Source organism: Canis lupus, chromosome 6 (assembly GCF_011100685.1).
Source record: "Canis lupus familiaris isolate Mischka breed German Shepherd chromosome 6, alternate assembly UU_Cfam_GSD_1.0, whole genome shotgun sequence".
Classification (NCBI taxonomy): Eukaryota; Metazoa; Chordata; class Mammalia; order Carnivora; family Canidae; genus Canis; species Canis lupus.
The window spans coordinates 38,410,836-38,431,856 of NC_049227.1; the positions used below are offsets into that span (position 1 = coordinate 38,410,836).

The 21,021-nt window shown below is 44.5% G+C and overlaps 1 protein-coding gene across 2 annotated transcripts; it reads left to right on the forward strand.

Moving 5' to 3' along the window:
* Nucleotides 1-8: 8 nt before the first annotated feature.
* Nucleotides 9-19,482, forward strand: MEFV (MEFV innate immuity regulator, pyrin). 2 transcript variants are annotated; one of them, XM_038540617.1, is made up of 10 exons: nt 9-553; nt 8,714-9,547; nt 11,154-11,533; nt 11,959-12,054; nt 14,884-15,114; nt 15,497-15,519; nt 17,529-17,644; nt 17,844-17,876; nt 18,240-18,272; nt 18,436-19,482. In XM_038540617.1, the coding sequence occupies exons 2-10, from the start codon at nt 8,752-8,754 to the stop codon at nt 18,987-18,989; spliced, it is 2,262 nt and encodes a 753-aa protein (XP_038396545.1). In that variant the 5' UTR covers nt 9-553; nt 8,714-8,751; the 3' UTR covers nt 18,990-19,482. The 2 variants fall into 2 exon arrangements, with proteins under 2 accessions (XP_038396545.1, XP_038396544.1); XM_038540616.1 differs by lacking the exon at nt 9-553 and adding an exon at nt 5,772-6,130.
* Nucleotides 19,483-21,021: the final 1,539 nt, after the last annotated feature.

Here is a 21,021-nt window from a genome sequence, read left to right on the forward strand (position 1 = left end):
TTTAGGGCGTCCCCCCTAACTACATCGGACACACCGGCTCCACGCCAGGGTCCCAGGCCGCGGTTGCGCGGTGTTGGGGTGTGGGTCCCCGGGCGCGTTGCGCCTCCTCGGGCTATCTCTCCTTGGGGCAGAGTCCACGGCGTCGGCCGACTCCGTGTGCTGGGTGGTCTCGCCTCCGGTGCCTGCCTGTACGGTTCCGAGCCGACACTTGCCTTATATCCTCGGGCTTCTCTTCCCACCCACTCCCTCCTGCCCAGGCCTTTTCCCCTCAGAGCGAACGCCTCAGGGGACCCGCGGAGTGGGGGTCTCTGTGCCCTCACGCGCTGAAGCGAGCGCGGTGGCTGGGGTCTTGGAGGTGACGGCCGTCCCGCCCTAGGGCGCCGCCCAGGACTAGCCCGGCGCTGCGCCAGGCTCCGGAGCCTCAGCGGACGTAGCTGACACTGCCCCCACGGTGCAGGCTCTTTTGCCTACGTTTATCTCATTGAAATTTCCAGGCCACCCATTTGACAGAAACAAGCTCAGAGAGGTGGAGTAACTGGCCCAGACCACACAGGTACATCTTGGAGTCCCCTTTTCTCCCTCATCACTTTGTGCATGTTGCAAACTCACTGGGTAGGCATGACCAAAGCACCCCGGGCCTCTCTGTAGGGGATGAGGATGGGGAGGTGACAGTGGAACAAGATTATGTAAACCGAACCTCAAAGGGTGCAAGGAAGGGGCACCTGGGTGGCTCCGTGGTTGAGCATCTGCCATTGCGTCAGGTGGTGATCCTGGGGTCCTAGGATGGAGTCCCAGATTGGGATCCGGGTAGGGAGCCTGCTTCTCCCTCTGTCTGCGTCTCTGCCCCTCTCTCTCTCTCTCTCTCTCTCTCTCTCTCTCTCTCTCTCTCATGAATAAATAAATAAAATCTAAGATAGAAAGAAAGGAGGGAGAAAGAAAAGAAAGGAAGAAAGAAAGAAAGAAAGAAAGAAAGAAAGAAAGAAAGAAGAAAGAAAGAAAAGGAAGAAAGAAAGAAAGAAAGAAAGAAAAGAAAAGAAAAGAAAAGAAGAAAAGGTGCAAGGGAAGGGAGAAGTGTGTTCTTCACTAACCTGTAAATGTTTGGTGGTCAGGGACTGGGTGCCCAGAGCCAGCCTCTTAGTGAAGTCCCTAGAAATATTGGTAAAACGAACATTTTTTCGATGTTTTAAATTATAAAATGTTTAAATACGTGTAAAAAAAAGAATAACATGAACACCCACTTGCCCTCCATCTAGATTTAACAGTCAGAATAAATAATAAGTATAGCACTTTATAGTTTATAAAGCTTCTTGCTTGGCTTTACCATATTGCAAATGAAACTCTGGTTGGTCATTTGCTTCGACGTGGGTGGACCTGGAGGGTATTATGCTGAGTGAAATAAGTCAATCAGAGAAGGACAAACATTATATGGTCTCATTCATTTGGGGAATATAAAAAAATAGTGAAAGGGAATAAAGGGGAAAGGAGGAAAAAATAAGTGGGAAATATCAGAAAGGGAGACAGAACATGAAAGACTCCTAACTCTGGGAAACAAACTAGGGGTGGTGGAAGGGGAGGGGTGCGGGGGGGTGGGGGTGACTAGGTGGCGGGCACTGAGGTGGGCACTTGACGGGATGAGCACTGGGTGTTATTCTGTATGTTGACAAATTGAACACCAATAAAAAATAAATTTATTTTAAAAAAAGAAAAAGAAACTCTGGTTGGTGAACCAATCTGGGAACTATTCCAACTCCACTACTGAACAACCTCCACAGGTCAAGGCCATCTAGGAAGCTGCCTTCCTCTCCCTGTTTCCATCCCACTCAGGAGGTTGGAGGTTGCACCATAACTTGGTTTGCTATCAGAAAGCACAGTTACAAGTATGCTTCTCAGTGGGAAGTTTGTTGCCTGGAAATTCACTTTGAACGTGACACGTTAGCCTCTCAAAGTCTCAGATTTCTCCCTTAAAAGTCAATATACTGGAGGGTGAGGAAGAGTTTGGGTCACAATGGAATCCACTACTTCCAACTCCATATTAACAGAAGAATTCTTCTGTGATCTTGCCTACAGCTCTCTCAATAACCAATATGTACTATATATTTAAGTACCATAAACCTCCTTTATCATGATGGTTCTGGGGACAGGACTGATATCCTCTTGGAGGCTAAACAAATTATAAAATAAGTTTTAAAACTATCTTTTTTCCCTTTTATAAAAGTAATACATGTTGATTAAAAAATCTCCAAGTGATGCAAAAATGAATGTGTTAGAAAGTGAAACCCTGATGGAATAAGTTAGAAAGGTGAAACCCAGGCATGGAGTAAAGGTTGGGGTGTCTGGGCTATACATTACTTAGGATAAGACCAGAGGTTGAAATACCTCTGCTTGCAGCAGCTGGGATGGATTTAGATGTATCATGTTGTTTCCAAATAAGGGCACGCATACTGTCACAGAGGCACAAGAAAGATTTCATCCACACTCCACTACAGCTGTACAAACATTTAAAAGGCATCCCAAAAGGTCTAATTGTCTTTTTACATTTCTTCATTAAAAAAAAAAAAACTACTGGAACCTCAAAAAATGGAAGCTCTTTCAGCTTCTCTTGACCCATAAATGCCTCGGTGGCGTCAAAACATTACCTTATAAGTCCATGACTCAGAGCTACTGGGTAGCTCAGTGAGTTGAACGGTTGACTCTTGGTTTCAGCTCAGGTCATACCTCAGGGTCATGATCTCAGGGTTGTGAGATCAAGTCCCATGTGGCGCTGCTAGTGGGGAGTCTGCTTGAGATTCTCTCTCTCTCTACCCCTCCTTCCCCCTAACCCCTGCTCATGTGCTCTCTCTTAAAAAAAAAAAAAAAGAGACAAATCTATGCCTTAGAATTGCCCCCTGTTGCAAAAGGTATCACTGCAATTGCAAAATATCCTGTTATAGACTGGAAAGCCCCAGTTCCTGCTTAATTCTGTTGTGGGGGCGATGCCTGGGTGGCTCAGCGGTTGAGCGTCTGTCTTTGGCTCAGGGCATGATCCCAGAGTCCTGGGATTGAGGCCTGCATCGGGCTCCCTGCAAGGAGCTGGCTTCTCCCTCTGTCTATTACTCTGCCTCTCAATCTCTCTCTCTCTCTCTCTCTCTCTGTCTCTCTCTCTCTCTCTCATGAATAAATAAATAAAATCTTAAAAAAAAAATTCTGGGCAGCCTGGGTGGCTCAGCAGTTTAGCGCCGCCTTCAGCCCGGGGCATGATCCTGGAGACCTGGGATCGAGTCCCACATCAGGGCTCCCTGCATGGAGCCTGCTTTTCCCTCTGCCTGTGTCTCTGGTTCTCTCTCTCTCTATCTCTCTCTCTCTCTCCCTCTCTCATAAATAAATAAAATCTTTTTAAAAAATTCTGTTGTGGGTGTCTTAGTCTCAGCTTAAAGGACCCTAGCCAGTCAAGACAGGGTCAGGAACCCCAGGAACAGGAAATATCCAGCATGTTATTGCAAATTTCATTTCTGTCTCAGGAGAGGGAGGTTCCCTGTGGGGTGGCTGTGTTACTGCCTTCTGAAATCTTGCACAGGTCCTGGTCCCAGAGATGCTCAGTCAATACTCTTCCAGCTCAACCTGAGAATATCACACATCCAACATTTGTACCATAAATATGCATGCATTTGGGTCCATCCATTTCTTAGGGAGTATGTTGGGTTTAGGGTTATTTTCTCAGCAGGATCCAGAAAACTGGATGCTGTCAGCTAAGAAACCAAAAGGACTGAGTACTCGGTAAAATATGAAGTATGTGGACCAACTGGACAATAAGATCAATTAAACCAAGCAGAACTCATCAAAATCTTGGTCCCAACTGGTCACACACAGGCTGGTCAGGCACAGTGCTGTTTGTTCTGTCAGGCATCAGAATGTTGTATGTGACCTGTGGGAGCCGTCAGAATGGCCCGTTTTGAGCCTCATTGGTCAGCTTTAAAAGGAGCATCTGTAAATAAATAAATAAATAAATAAATAAATAAATAAATAAATAAGTAAAATAAATAAATAAATAAATAAAAATAAATTAAAGATAAAAGCATCTGTGGTTAGTGAGGAACAGTAAAATAATCAATTATTATCATGCATGTAGGCAATATTCCAAAATGGTTAAAAGAGGGAGTTTGAATCCTGGCTCAGTCACTGAGCAAGTCACTAAACCACTAATCCTGGATGTAAGTGAGGATGATGAATCTTGCCCTGAAGGGGTGCTGCAGAGATTTCAGGAGACAATGGATATAAAGCAAGCTGTGCCAGGCACAGAGTAAGCACCATTGTGTTACCGACAAAACATCCACAAAGCCAAAAACTTCATGAGAAATGCAGAAAGCTTAAGCCAGGACACATAAGTGATGCCAGCTAAGTGCCAGAAATATCACCATTTTTCAAGTATCATTGTAGCAATTGATATCGGAAAGGATTATCAATGAATGCTAAAATCATGAGGTGAAAGATTGTGGGAGAACAAGACATTTCCACATGCTCAGGTCACTTACTAGTCACAAAGAAAAAAATGTCCTTTTACAATGGAGACATCTTGAGGATGCCTGAAAGTACCTTCAGTCTAATAATGAGGAAATCTTAATTAATTAAGGGACATTTTGCTTGGAATGGACTTTTCAAATACATTGTCTTGACAGAATTTTAAAAGGCTGGAAAGTGTGAAAGTGTTCTAGCAGAATCAGACTATAGAGATGTGGCAACTAAAAGTAGTGTTTTTTCAAAACAAAAAAAGCCGGGGATAAAAATCAGGGTATACAGAAAGACAGAAGCTGTCAATTGTGGAAGAAGTCCACTTACCCCACGTACCACTTCCATTAGCTCTGGAGCAACTTCTGGAGACCACACTGGGACATGAGCTCCAAAGGACACCTATTCCTTTTTTCACCCTTGTTTCTCCAGCATCCTGGCATGGCGTCTAAAATATGTGTTCAGGGGCACCTGGCTGGCCAGTCAGTAGAGCATGTGACCCCTTGTTCTTGGGGTTCTGAGTTCAAGCCTCACACTGAGCATGGGGCTTACTTTAAACACAAAAAACAAACAAACAAAAAACTTGTTCAATAAAAGTGCATGGACAAGCACCCTCCCTCATGGGGATGCTCTCGGGAAGCCAGGGCAGAGTAGGGAACAAACAAATCAGGATGACAGTTCCACACACAGCATTTGAGGCCTTTGTGATGCTGAAAGCACCAGACAACTGGAATGACATCAATAGGGGTGACACCAAGGCTGGTGGCCTGGCAGTGCCCTCCGGCTTCACCTCCTTCTTGGGCAGAGAAGGGCAAAACTTGCAGGGCTGCACTTGTTGCCCCCCGCAACCCTCATCATTTGCTCTGGAGGGTCCATAAAATCCTGAGTCTGGAGGAAAACGATTGGTCAAAAAGACTGACTCTCATTACGGTCCTCTGCAGCATGGGACCAGGGGCTTTGTTCCTGCTCCCCACACCCATATCCCGGGAGAAGGAGAGACAGAGGCATCTGAGTGCCTTCCCAGGATCGAGACCCTGGAATCCAGCCCCAGGCCCTCCCTCACATACTTACGCACTGCTCTACAGGCCAGTATGGGAAGGTGAGGGCTGGGGCACTATAGGAACACATGGCTGGCAAGGCCTTGAACCCTCCTAGCTGTGAAGGCCTCCAAATCTGTGAGAAAGAGAACACAAGAGTCATCACTGGAAACAAACAAACGATGACACTCATAGCTCAGTTCTCGCCAGAGTGCAGAGAGCATTTCCTGTGCTTTTCCGCTATTTCACAAGTGGCTTCTTTTTTACCCACCCTCTGGGTTCCAAGACAGAGGCTGTTTCAGACTGCTGGCTCCAGCCTTTCCTGGTCAACACCATGATCAAAACCCCCAGTGATCATCTGCTGGACTCCCTGGAGGAGCTGCTGCCCAATGACTTTGAGAAGTTCAAGTTTAAGCTGCAGAACACCAGCGTGGAGAAGGATCACTCCCGGATCCCCCGGGGCCAGGTCCAGAATGCCAAGCCAGTGAAGCTGGCCAATCTGATGATCAACCACTACGGGGAAGAGAATGCCGTGCGGCTGACCCTGCAAGTCCTGAGGGCCATCAACCAGAACCTCCTGGCAGAGGAGCTTGACAAAGCGATTGGCCCAGGTAAGCAGGTCCCATGCCCCTTCCTTTCGCAATGCAACTGCTGGCTGTTCATGGGGTGGGGTACAAGGTGCAAGAGGGAATTTGTGTTTAGACCAGTATGTTGTGACTTGAAGCTTAGGAGTCCCAGGTCTACTATGACTCCAGTGACACTGACTGACCAAGTCCTTTCTGCCACTAAGGTCTTTGGATCTGGGTTAGTATAGCTAAGGCTCCCAATGGCTTTTAAAAAAAAAAAAAAAAAAAAAAAAAGGTAAAATAAATAAATAAATAAATAAATAAATAAATAAATAAATAAATAAATAAATATGAGGAGGAGAAAGGCTGAGATTCTGACTGCAGGGCAGAATCAGGAGAGGCAGCTCTCTGTGTCTCTCATGGGTAAATAAATCTTTAAAAGAGAAAAAAAAGAATCAGGAGAGGCAGGAACTAGATGCCTGATCTTAGAGGGTCCTTAACTTCATTGTGATTAACTCCTATGTACCCACCAGTATCTTCAGAAGAGAAAAAAAAATGCTTGCTAACTGCCCATATCAGCAGGGTCAACAAGTCATCCTCACAGTGAAATCTACCTAATTTCAGTTTTGAGCTCTTCTCTGACACATTTCACAAAGATATTCTAAAATTCTCAATTCTTTTCCTTCCTTTATCTTTTCTCTTTCCTTGTTTTCCTTCCTTCTCCTCCTCCTTGTTCTTCTATTCCTGTTTTGTTGTAACTTCCTTATTTCATCACACTGTGATCAGTGAATGTGGTCTATTGAATTTTTGCTTCTAAAGACTTTTTTTTTTTTTAAGATTTTGGGGAGGACCAAATACATGATGGGCTTAAAAAACATTGGCTAGTGTTTAAGTATTTCTTCTACTTTTAAAGACTTTAAGGACACATTAGAAATATTTTCCATGTGTTTTTCAGAAGTAGAAATGTTTAAATAACATAAAAGTTCTCTACTCTTTGGAAGAGTGATGGACTAAACCATAATCTGAGTCCAGTGTAATTTGATGAGTAGAATTTTTTTTTTTGATGAGTAGAATTTTTTAAGTTAATTTTCATATTTTAAAACCTGGTTATTAGCATATTTAGCGCTTTTCATTAATTCTAGAGACAGCTTGGGGAACTTGCCTTTTCCTAGGAAGTAAAGTGTTCGCAACAGCAAAGTTTTTTAAAGAGTTTTAAATATCTCTGAAGCAATTTAATAAGAGCCTCTTCTACTAAAATTTAAGGCGCTGATTATGGGTGCTTCATTTCCTTACTAGAGTAGGGTTTGCAAGTTATAGCTGAAGAAGATATTTCAGGAATTCTTTAGAATGTTAACAAATATATAAGGGGATCTCTGGTGGCTTAGCGGTTTAACACCTGCCTTTAGCTCGGGGCATGATCCTGGAGTCCTGGGATCAAGTCCCACGTTGGGTTCCCCACATGGAGCCTGCTTCTCCCTCTGCCTGTCTCTGCCTCTCTCTCTCTCCATCTCTCATGAATAAATAAATAAAATCTTTTTTAAAATACTTAATTCAAATTTTATTAATTTTTCTAATTTGTTTCCAACAAATTTGTTAAAATGTGTCATTCACCAAATTTTGAAATTCTAGAGGCCACCAGGGTGATAATTTGTGCTTAAACTCCTTTTACACAGACCTTGAAATTAAGCCTTTGTCATTTCTATTTAATGAAACTGTATCCTGAAACTTCCAAGCAAGCTGTTTAAGAAAGAAAAATCAGGGGATCCCTGGGTGGCTCGGCGGTTTGGCGCCTGCCTTTGGCCCAGGGCGTCGTCCTGGAGTCCCAGGATCGAGTCCCGGGATCGAGTCCTGGGACCGAGTCCCGTGTTGGGCTCTGAGTGGAGCCTGCTTCTCCCTCTGCCTGTGTCTCTGCCTCTCTCTCTCTCTCTCTCTCTCTCTGTGTGTGTGTCTCATGAATAAATAGATAAAATCTTTTTCAAAAAAAATCACCATTTACACTTACTTATCTGTATGTTAGGATTTTCTTCACATCATGAAACCAAAGAATAAAACAGAAGTAAATTAGTTTCTAAAGTTTTAACTGTCCTTCAAATCCTGTTTTCAAATTTTTGTGCCAAATATAATTCTTCTTTATTAATTAATTTTATAAGTGAATTTTGTACATCATAATCACACCCACATTTATACCAGTAAACTAGAGTTTTTATCTATTTTACTAACTAAGAATTTCGTGTAGGACTTTATACTGAAAACAAGTTCTCATGCCAAAGAACTCTGAAAAGTACTATTTGGGAAATATATAGCAAATAATTAGTATTCTCTTACTTAATGGTAATTGACTGTCATTGCCTAGAACATTCTGAACTTCTGTAATTTATTTTTTGTTTTAAGATTGTATTTATTTATTCATGAGAGACATAGAAAGAGAGAGGCAGAGCAGAGAGCCCGATGTGGGACTCGATCCCCCATCGTGCCCTGAGCCAAAGGCAGATGCTCAACCACTGAGCCATCCAGGCATCCCTGAACTTCTGTAATTTCTGAGGTGATTTTTCCCTTCTCTTCCTTCTCCCAACCCCTGGCCCTGAGCCCTGCACATTCTCATGCCTTTGCATCCTGTTGTCTTTGCAGAGTATCTGATACAAGAAAGTGGCACATACAGTTCAGCAATGTCTTGTTCCTTTGGGGAGAATAAGTCCAAGGGCCTGAAAATATCAGATGGCCTGGAAGGTGAGAGGCAGCGGCAAAGTGGTGATGGGGCTGTCAGCCTGCCAGCCAACCAGCATGAGGCTGGAAAGGGATCCCAGAAGAAGCCTCAGAGCAGACGGAGAGATCAAAAGAGCTCCGGGTGCCCGGATATGCTGGGTAAGCCAGGGGCCAGGAGCCTCAGTTCGTCCTCCAAGAGAAGCCCATTCCCTGGCAAGCTGCAGGGGGAGAAGGGGAGTCCTACTGACCATCTACGCTGGAATGCCAGCTCCTTAGGACTCCAAGAACTCTCCTCTGGGTCGTTTACTGGGTCCCTGGGAAGAGTAAAATCCAAGATACCTGGAGAACGTTTATCATCAGGACAGAGGCGACCCAGAAGTCTTGAATTCACCATTTTTTCAAGAGAGAGAGAACTCCTCAATCCAGAAACTCTTCTGTCTCAAGAGAAAATGAGAAGTGATCATACAGACTCAGCAGCTACCCCCAGTGAAGTGGCCACTCTGGATGTAGGTGCTACTGTGGCTCCAGAGAAAGGCTCCAGGAATCCAGAACATTCCATGATCCCAAAAGAAGGAGCATTCAGGAAAACACTTTCCAATGTATCATTGTCCAAAGGCAAGACAACCTGTGAGCATCCGGAATCTATAGGGCCTTCAAAGAAAAATGGAATTGAGGGTCAAGAACCCCCTGAGACCTCGAGGGAGGTGGCAGGTGGTGAGCTCCATCAGCCTTCAGGTCCAGAAGTCCCTCCTTCGTCAGGTAAGGAAGGATCCCGGAACTCAGAAGACCTGGCATCCTTAGGCATGGTGACCTGTGCAGGTGTTCCCTCACAAGCCTTTTATCTCCACTGTGTTTATGTCACCAGATCCCTGAGTGGCCCCCAAGATCCCCAACACTTTGAGAATCTGAGGTAGGCTGTGAATCCTGAAAAAGATGCATGTATGCACATCTTCATAAAATGTTGCATCAAAGTTCAGTTAGTTCTTAGACACTCTGAAATCCTTTAGAATTCCAAGGAATTCATGGACCTCAGTCTGAGCCTCTGGGAAATATTGGGTAAAAATACCCTCTTCTCACAATGAACCCGTGGGACCCTGCCATTCACCTCCCCGAGCAGGGAAGAGAGCTGTTGGCTAAAATCCTAAATCTCTTTTACTAAGGAGGCAGAAATTAGGATTATGTTGGGTTGTGGATGACAGAAACACCAAAATAACGCTAACTGAAACAAGATAGAAGTTTGTTTCTCCTTCACATAAGTAACACACTGATGGTTCAGAACAGATGTGATACTCCATGGGCCAGGAACCCAGGCTCTTACTGTTTTTCTGCTCCACAAAGTTTGCTCTCAAACTCATGGTCTTAGATGGTGGCATCCTTATTCCAAGCAGTGGGATAGAAGGACAAAGGAGAAGAGTATCACTTAGGGAAGGTTTCCAGAAGTTTCTAGAAGCCGCTCATGATGCCTTCATTTATATCCCTTTGGCCAGAATGTAGTCAGTAGCCACACCTAACTGCAAAAAAATGCTGTGGGTTTTTTTTTTTTTTTGGTGGGGGGGGAGAAGCCATCAATTGATAGGCTGCAATCAATTCTATCACAAGAGGAGGGAAGAATGGTTACTAGGAGGGCCTCTCACAGTCTCACAGCTATGATACAAATTCCTGGGACCTTGTGAGAGAAGGTGGGAGGGATCTAATGGATTGAGTGTGCTTCTGTTTCTTCTTGTACTTCCTGTCATTTCTGCTTTTTTAAGTTGTGTTATAGTCTTGGGGCACAGCTAGTCATAGCTGTTTGTCATCATGGTAGGTTATACCCTTCAGCCTTAAAAAGCCAAGTCTCTTTTCTTACTTCCATTTAGTTCTTCCTGAACCTGGAAGTGAGGAGAAGTCCCATTCGTTCTTTCATTCAACACACACTTCTCAAATCCTTATTATGTGCCAGGGACTCTGCTAGGGGTTAGGTTATGTACTTGGGAGCTTCCACTTGGGTCATGAGCAGCCTGGGTGGTTTTAAGTGGTAAAGCAAACACTAGTCAGAACATCTCACTGCCTTTATATCACCTGCTAGGTTCGTGTATGTGCAGGAGGAAGGGATAGGATTTGTAACAAAAGGCCTTTCTTTAGGAGAAGTATCCAGGAATTCCAAGTCTCAGGACTTCCATGAGTCTAGCCCTTAGCCCTCACTTCCACTGGGTGGTTTGCTACCTGCTGGAGTGAAGTCAGGGGAGGACAAGCTAGAAGTGGCCACAGCCTGACCAGGACCTCATGTCCCAGACACGAGATAGCTCTCTCTGCTGTGTCTTGTAGCACGCCTTCATTACATTTTGGATTTGTCACTCAAGAAATTTTTCTGCTGCCATATCCCCAGGGAAGCCACAGGATGAGGCCATGTATCCCCTTGGCCATGCCCAGGAAGGAGATCCAGCTGATGGCACCTATGTGCATGATTCCTACAGACCTGCCATTGGTTCTGAGGATCTCAAGACCTCAGGCAGATACTCACCCAGCTGCCTCTCAAGCCAGGCCTCACTGCCTATAAAGAACTCTGGAGACGTCCAGCAGAAGGAGGACCTGCAGATGGCTATCTTGAGCCCCAGGTCCCTGCCACAGTGTGAGCGACACATGAAGCAGGTCCAGCTGCTCTTCTGTGAGGACGACAGGGAGCCTATCTGCCTCATCTGCAGTCTGAGTCAGGAACACCGAGGCCACCGGGTACGCCCTATTGAGGAGGCTGCCCTGGAATACAAGGTAGGGCTTTTTTGGGTGGGGGGGAAGCTTTTTAAAGTAGCCAGTAGCTACTTTATTTTCCCAACAACGCTGGGATGTTGGTGCATTAGGCAGCATTCTTGGGCTGTAACTGGCAAAAATATAATACAAACCAGACCAGCAAAGACGAAATTTATTGGTTCATGTAGCTAAGATCCAAGGGCACTAGCTTCAGGTATGGCTGAATCCAGGTGCCCACATGTCATTAAGAATCTCTTTCTCACCGCCTCTTGGATCTGCTTCCCTTGGTATGATGGATTCATTCTTCTTTCCTGGGCACCCTCCCTGTGCACTTGGCTACAGCACCCTCAGCTTTACTCCATAAGGCAGATTTTTTCCCTCTAGAGTTGTCACCAACTAAGGATGGCAGAAGCCAAGTTTAGGCTTTAACAAGTGCCCTTTTCCAGGTGAAAATTCAAAAGCAGCTGGAGTATGTGAAGGAGTTGAGAAAATCTGGGGAGGAGCAGAGATCTCAGGGAGATAAGAAGACTGCGAAATTTCTGGTAAGGCCAGGGGTGTTCTGTGTCCAGTCCTTGCCTGAGTTCCCCCCTACAAAAGGAGAGAGGGGACCAAAAGTGAGCAGAAGGTCTCCAAATTATGTTCTGGTTCATAGGGAAGCAGAACTGATCACATATTTAGAACCTCCTGCTCTAAAGGGGGCAGAGAGGTATCAGGAATCCAAGGATGAGCTTGTTCCTGGAGAGACCCAACTGCAGCATAGGAGGGAAATTTCCAAGGAGCCTGTGCTTTCATATTCACCACAAAATGGTTTAGAGAAATTAACACCACAACAGTGGCTGTTGCTGAGAGATGGGATTGGGGAAATGGGAGGAGAGATTTTTCCATTTTAAATACTCCACTGTATCATCTTTATAATTGTTGTCCATTTTATTTAAAAAAAAACATGGATTTTAAAAATTCAAATAGTTAGAGATTTTCTTTAAAACTATTATTTTGTGATGCCGCAGATTTCAATAAATACACTTATCGGCCTTTTTCTGTTAAACCTGGACATGTAAATCACTTCCATTTTCCCTGCAGGCAAATTCACCTATACCAAAGTGCCTTAATTTGTCTGACCCATTTCTGTTGGCTGGATCCCATCTCTCACACCACAATGGGAAACAGACAAAGATAAGAAAGGGCAGGAATGGGGGCGGGTATAGCATTGGCCCAGGTGTCTAACTTTTGGGAAACTCATGAAGTGTATGTAGTAAAAGAAAACCACTTTCCAGGGTGCCTGGCGGCAGGGATCAGTCAGTTAAAAGTCCAACTCTTAATTCCAGGTCAGATAATGGTCTCAAGGTCATGAGATTGAGCCTCTGAGTTTGGCTCCACACTGGGTGTGGGGTCTGCTTAAGATTTCTCTCTCTCCCTCTCTCTCTGCCCTTCCCCTCACCACCTTGCCCACTCACCAGCTCCCACTTTTTCTAAAAACAAAAAACAAACAAACAAACAAAAAACCCTTTCCTATAATCCCAGGTGGCTTGGAACTTGTGGGTGAAGCAGAGGTCAGAGATGCCCCCTGCCATGAAGGTGAGACAGAAGCCTGGGCCACAGGGAAAGTCAGGGAGACAAGATCTGGTCTTCCCTTAAAATGTTCACAGTGACATGAGCTCCTGAGGAAAATGATGCTGTTTTCAAAACTTCTGCTCTTCCTCCTTCTTTCAATAGTTAAATATATATATACATATATAATCATATGGAAGAGGGAGGGGAAACTTTTCTTTACAGCACAATGACACTAAGATAAGTGTGGAAGAATGGGGTGCCTGGCTGGCTCAGCCAGAAAGCATGCAACTCTTGATCTCAGGGTTGTGAGTTCAACCCCACAATGGCTGTAGAGATTACTTAAATAAAAATTGGGGGGATCCCTGGGGGGGCTCAGTGGTTTAGCACCTGCCTTTGGTCCATGGCATGATCCTGGGGTCCCAGGGTCAAGTCCCGTGTCAGGCTCCCTGCATGGAGCCTGCTTCTCCCTCTGCCTGTGTCTCTGCCTCTCTCTCTCTCTCTCTCTCTCTCTCTCTCTCTCTCTATGTCTATCATGAATAAATAAATAAAATCTTAAAAAAAAAAAGCCTGGGTGTTTTTTAAATAATTAATTAATTAATTAATTAATTAAAATTTAAAAAAAGGACTAAAGAGATTAAAATGATGACACTAATTAAGTCCAGTCTTAGAAGATCCAAAAGGGGAACGCCTGGGTGGTACCCTCTGCCTTCGGCTCAGGTCATGATCCCGAAGTCCCGGGATCAAGTCCCACATCGGGCTCCCCGTGGGGAGTCTGCTTCTCCCTCTGCCTGTGTCTCTGCTTCTCTCTCTGTGTGTTTCTCATGAATAAATAAATGAAATCTTAAAAAAAAAAAAAAAAGAAAAGAAAAGAAAAAAGGAAGATCCAAAAGGGCTTCTCCCTCCATGGAGGAATGAGAAGGTTCCCTTAGAGCCACTTCACCTTTCCTCAAAACTCTCTAGTCATGAGGAGGAAAAGGGAGATAGAACATGGGCCAGATGGCTGACCTATGTGCAGTTGTAGTAGAAGTCAAGTTCACCTACATTCACATTAATGGACTGACTGCCTCCATTCAGAGCCACACTGAGGCCCTTCTGCCTGCCAGCACTTTGGCAGCGGGGTGGAGAGAAGTCTCCTTCCTGGACACTTGGTGGTCATAACCTTATCCACTTACAGCCCCAGGCATATGCTATCCTCACACTGACCTTCAAGGAAGGGAAAATGTGATACCAGGTATCCTAGTGTCCTGTGGCTGCCATAACAGAGCCCCACAGACTGAATGGCTTAAACCACAGAAATATAGTCTTTCACAGTTCTGCAGGCCAGAAGTCTACAATCAAGGTGTCAGCAGGACTGTTCCTTCTGAGGGCCATGAAGGAGAGACGTCTTCCAGGCCTCCCTTCTCAGCTTGTAGATGTCATCTTTCCCTTGTGTTTCTTTCCTGTGTCTGTGTCCCAACATCCCCATTCCAGTGGCCCACTTCACCATGACTTCATCTAAACTAATTATATCTGTAATGATGCTATTTCCAATAAGATCATATTCTTTAGGTACTAGGTTAGGACTTTAACATAAATCTTGGAGGGGATACAAATCAACCCAGAACACTAGGTTTTAGGGCATTTTACAAGAGCCAGCCCTGGCCACCCTCAGTCTGTTCTGGAAGGTTCTGGCCCATTTTGCCTACTGCTCTGAAATCCAGGCCTCCAAGAAGCTGAGGAAGCATGCTTCTTATTCGCCTCCAGGAAGTGGGCTTCTGGGGATCCCCTGGGCATACACATCCAGCACACTGCACAGACCCCTACACTTTTTTGTTCCCCAGAAACAAATGGAAACCCAGAAGCAGAGAATCCAGCACCAAATAGAGCAACTGTACCATATTCTGGAGCAGCAAGAGAAGTTCTTTGTGGCCTCATTCGAAGATCTGAACCGGACCATTGGCCAGGTCAGGGAGACGTATAGCACCCAAGTGTCCAGAGACATTGCCCTCCTCGACGAGCTAATTGGAGAGCTGGAGGCCAAGCAATTCCAGCCGGAGTGGGAGCTCATGCAGGTGAGTGTGGCTGGGCCTGGCTTTCCCCTTCCCACTGTCCCCAGTAGGATATCATGAGCTCCCAGCACTGCCATTAGCTCTGCTCAAGTCAGTACAAGACAAGGGTCTGGTACCCAGATCCCTTTGATGAGCTCTCAGGAGTCCAGGGTGGCCCAGTTCTCAAGGGATCCCCTGGCATCTCCCAGAAGAGACAAGCAGGGTTTGGGTGCAGTTCTATTGTAAGCCCCACCAGGCTGCCACTTTGGGTGATGAGAATTAGAATGGGGGAGAGGTGCCCCAGTTTTGCTGACAACCTGGGGATATGAGCCCAGGAGGAAAGACCAGGAGTCAGCGCAGCCCCTAGGAGACTGGTAACGGGGAGCTTCCTTCTTTTCTCTCCTAGGACATCGGAGTCACCCTGCACAGGTACTGAGAGATCCCTTCGTGTTACCTTGGGTATCCTGCAGGAAGCTGTGGGGGAAGCATTCCTAGGACGGAGATGCTCCCAACCCCGGGTCTGACTCCTTCTGGGCTCCTCCCATCTCCTGCAGCTCCTAAGGCCTCTCTGGATTTGTGTAGGGAAAATGGGAGTGTGGTCAGGAGGGAGAGCATGGGCTGAACACTGGAAAGAACGAACACAGCCTATCATGCTAATGATGGTTCCTAAGAAACCTCCCTAAAGATCGCCAATTTTGCCTCAAGAATACTGTTCCTGCGGAAGTGCCTCCCTCCCTGAGGCCACAGTGCTTATGGTCTCAGGGAGGGAAGTATTTTCTAGGAGTCGTGATGCTCTAACCCCAGACAGGGGAAGGAAGGGGAGGGGAGGGAGGAGGCTGGACATTACAATCACTCCGGGAGCTTTACAAAATCCTGACCTCCAGGCCTTGGCACACAAATTAAATCCAAATCTTCAAAAGTGTGACCCTGGCATAAGTTTTTTGGTCTTTTCCTCTTTTCTGGTGGGAAAATACATATAACATGGAATTTACCACTCTAACCATTTTTATTTTTTAAGTTATTTATTTATTTATTTATTTATTTATTTGAGACACACAGAGAGAGAGGCAGAGACACAGGCAGAGGGAGAAGCAGGCTCCATGCAGGGAGCCTGATGTGGGACTCAATCTCGGACCCCAGGATCATGCCCTGAGTCAAAGGTAGACACTCAACCATTGAGCCACTCAGGTGTACCCACAACCATTTTTTTTTAATTTTTTATTTATTTATGATAGGCACACAGTGAGAGAGAGAGAGGCAGAGACACAGGCAGAGGGAGAAGCAGGCTCCATGCACCGGGAGCCTGACGTGGGATTCGATCCCGGGTCTCCAGGATCGCGCCCTGGGCCAAAGGCAGGCGCCAAACCGCTGCGCCACCCAGGGATCCCCTACCCACAACCATTTTTAAACGTGCTGTTCAGTGGCATTAAGTACATTTGTATTATTGTGCAATCAACACCACCTTTGTCTCCAGCACTTTTTCATCTTCCCAAATGGAAACGCCATACTATTAAAACATAACTCCCCATTGTTCCCTCACTCAGCCCCTGGCAACCACCGTTCTACATTCTGTCTTTATGGATTTGACTACTCTAACTGCTTCACATAAGTGGAATCATACAGTATTTGTGCTTTTGTGTCTGGCTTATCTCACTTAGCATAATGTCGTCAAGATTCATTCACATTGTACAATGTGTCAGAATTTCATTCTTATGTAAGGCTGAATAATATTCCATTGTGTATACATACCACAATTTGTTTATCCCTTCATCCATCAATGGACACTTGAGTTATTTCCACCTGTTGGCTATCGTGAATAATGCTGTTGTGAATATTGCTGTACATATATCTGTTTGAGTCTCTGCTTTCAATTTTTTTGAGTATATACCTAGAAGTGGAATTGATGTGTCATATGGTAATTCTATGCTTAGTTTTTTGAGGAACCACTATATTATTTTCTACAGTGTCTGCACCATTTTACATTCCTGCCACCCATGCACAAGGGTTTTCCCACATCCTTGCTAATACCCGTCATTTTGATTTCTTCAAAAATAATAACCATTCTAATGAGTCATATCTCATCGTATTTTTTCTTATTTCTTATCATTTTTATCTCAACAGAAAAGGACGAAAGAAGTGTAATTAATTTGACATAGATAATTCCGGGATGGACATTTCAATATCACACCATTATAAGGCCTTTAGTAAAACTCACTGTGGTTTTTATGTCAGTGGTTTTTAAAACTCTTCAGGTGATGCCAATCTGTGGCCAAAGTTGAGAACCAGTGTTTAAAACTCAGAGTCCAGGGAAGACTTTCATTGCAAAGTCCAGGTGGATTGGGTGTCCCCTGTAGAGGCTGCACTTTATTGCCATCTCATGGGAACTTGAGCTACCCCTATGCACCAGCCCTCTCTGGCCAACAGTCTTTTGTCTCTAGGGTCAAGATGGTGACTGTTCCTAAGCTGTGGAACACTCCCCTAGAGGTGGAAAAAAAGATCCAGTTGTTCTACCGGAAATCAGAGTTTGTAGAGAAGAGCATGAAGTACCTCTCAGGTAGGTGGGCTTCGGGGGGGGGGAATGGGAGGCACTTCCCTCCTTCCTAGGAGGCTCACCTCCTCCCTGAGTTCCAGGTGGCCCAGAACCCTCTGACATCCCTTCTTCATCTCCCATGGCCTTTCTAATGCTGCCTTCAGCCTCTTTCTGATCCGTCTCTAGCTGGGGAACCTAACTCAAGCTCCCTTTCTTCTTTTAGAAATGCTGCGTTCAGAAATAGATATCTTCAATGGTGAGTATGGTGATGGAATAATGTGCTTGCCGGGGGTTACTGTGATATTCCCTATGCTGTTGATTTCTGGGCATTATTTAGAAAAGAGAAAAACACCTGCAACAAAGGCAAAAAAAAAAAAAAAAAAAAAAAGCTTTCATAGGCTCTGTGCTGGACTTGTTCCCTGGGTCAACTCATCAGACCACAGAGTCTTCAAGGCAGGCCCCAGGGTCTAGGAGGAATGGGGTTAATCCAAGCAGAGGAAGCAAGGTCCTGAGTTGGGGTGGGGGTTCTTGTCTTTCCTTGTTGTGGTGACCAGGGTAGATTTAACCTCTTTGAATTGAAATACTTAGGTTTTTTCCCCCATCTTCTTTCTCTCTGTAGTTCCAGAACTCATCTGTGCTCAGGCACATGCCGGTAAGTGCCCAGACTAAGACAAGTGGACTTCACCTGCTGAGTCCCTATGCTGACCTCCAGTGCATTCAAGAAGACTGTCCCTCCAAGTGTCTTGGAGGTGGGGAGAACCCTGTAGGTATGTTGCCCATGGACCCCCAACTAGGTATTCTAATTCTTTCTGCAGCTAATGTGATTCTGGATGCAGAAACCGCCCACCCCAATCTCATCTTCTCAAATAATCTGAAGAGCGTGAGACTTGGAAACAAGTGGAATCGTCTGCCTGACAATCCAGAAAGATTTGATAGTTGCATCATTGCCCTAGGCCTTCCAAGCTTCTTCTCTGGCCGCCATTACTGGGAAGTAGAGGTGGGAAACAAGACAGGGTGGATCCTGGGCATCTGCAAAGCATCCATGAGCAGGAAAGGGAGCATGACTCTGTCACCTGACAATGGCTACTGGGTGGTGATAATGATGAAGCGGAGTGAGTACCAGGTGTCCACCATTCCCCCAACACGCCTGCAATTAAGGGAACCTCCCAAACGTGTGGGCATCTTCCTGGACTATAAGGCTGGAGACATTTCCTTTTACAATGTAACAAACAAATCCCTCATCTATGCATTCACTGGCTTCTCTTCCTCTGAGCCCCTCCAGCCTATCTTCAGCCCTGGAACACATGATGGAGGGAAGAACATGGATCCTCTGACCATCTGTCCAGTGGGTGACCAGGAACCTCACTGAGTGCCCTTTATATCTCTCTTCTGGTTTCCAGCCTTGAATCTTGGATCTGTACACTCAACTGTCATTATTGAATGCCCACTGGGTTCCAGCTGCTGTGGGTATAATATAACGAATTAAGAAAAGAGTTCCTGTGCCTATGGAATGGTAGCAGAAATAAACTAGGTACACAAATACTTGTAAGCCAAAGGTGAAGAGAACACATGTACTCATGACACCTCAGAGGAGGAAGTACATAGCTGTTGCTTAATGAATCCTTGTATGAATTAGCACCCTAAGATGCCCAAGGCAGAGATCTTACCCTCATTTTCCCTCAGAACTCTGTGGCAAGGATGTGTCCCTTCATTCTGTTCTCTTCTTTCGTGAGGACTTGGAAAGCTGAGATAAAACAAGTTGACTAGTTTGTTCTCTTTTTGTACCTGGATTAATGAGCTATGGATCTTAAGAGAATTGGCTAGGCCTCATAAATAAATTAGAAAACTTGGTCATAATTGCACTTAGTCTGCATTCAATCTGTTATTTAGTCAATCATTGTGAGATCCCATTTTCCTACTGAACATGAAAAAGATGGAGCTGCTATTGTGGGAAAATATTTGACACATATTCCGAGTGTCAGATTTTTAAAAAATTCTGTCCTGATCTGTACCTGAAAATCTGTTCTATTTCACAGATACCCCATTTACAGAGATGTAAAGAGAAAGGATGTAAGAGGGAAAAAAAATAATCAAATGAAGATTAGATTCCAAACCCCTCCACCCCAACTCATCTTTCCATCTTCACACTAGAGCCTAGACTAGATCCAAGTTTTCCATGATTGTGACCAGAAAACACAGGCCCTGATTTCTTCATGGAGCTTTGTTCTGTGCACATAGTCCATACTCTGATAGAGTTCATGGGCTCTATTTGCTTAGCTGTTCCCAATTCTCTCTTGCTATACCCTTCCCATGAACAGCTTCCTGTATTCTTTCCATTACTGCCTATACACATTTTTTTCTATTATTCCTAAAATGGCTCCAGAATGTGAACTATTTGATAACACTTGCTATAGTTGGCCATACAATCCTTCATCAAGATTAAATAATGTTTCATGCCCAAAGCAATGTTTTTGTCATTTGAAAATTTGTGCTCATTCATTAGAGATGAAATGGAGTTTTGCCTGTTTTATTTCATTATCTGTTAGTGACACTGTGAATTTTCCACGTGGACTTCGAACTTTTGCTTCATTCTACAGAAATAGCACAGCTCCTTTGACTACTTGTTATGTAGAATCTAGATATTGAACTTTAGTTGTCTGTAGTACTTCTTGATAAGTATTTTAGATACTAAACATTTGTATTTTTAAGATGAAAATTTCCCCATCTGGTGTTTTCTTTATTGAGATATAATTCACAAACCATAAAATTCACCCTTTTAAAGTGTATAATTGAGTTTTAGTATATTCACAATGTGTACAAACATCACGACTAAATTCAGATCATTTTCATCACCCCAAAAACAAGCCCTGCATCCACTGGCAATCATCTGCCACTCTCCATACCCTCAGCCCCTGGCAACTACTACCCTACTTTTTGTCTCTATAAATTTGCTTATTCCAGACATTTCATGTACGTAGAATCATACAAAATGTGGCCTTCTGTGACTGGCTTCTTTCACTTGACATAAAGTTTTTGTGGTCCGTCCACATTGCAGCATGTATTAGTACTCATTGCTATTGCTGAATAATCATGTTATATGAATATACATCTTGTTTAGCCAATCATCAGTTAATAGACATAAAGATTGTTTCTTTTCAGCCATTACAAACACTGCTGCTATTCACATATAGGTGTGGTATGGACATATGTTTTCACTTTTCTTGAGTTTATGCCTAGGAATGGAACTGCTACACCATAGTAATTCTATGATAATATTTTGAGAGACTAACAAACTGTTTCCAACATGGTGATGCATATTTTCAAATGCCTTTTTTTTAAAGCTTTTGGGGTTTTTTTAGATTTTGCTTACTTGAGAGAGAGATACCGAGAGAGAACACAGG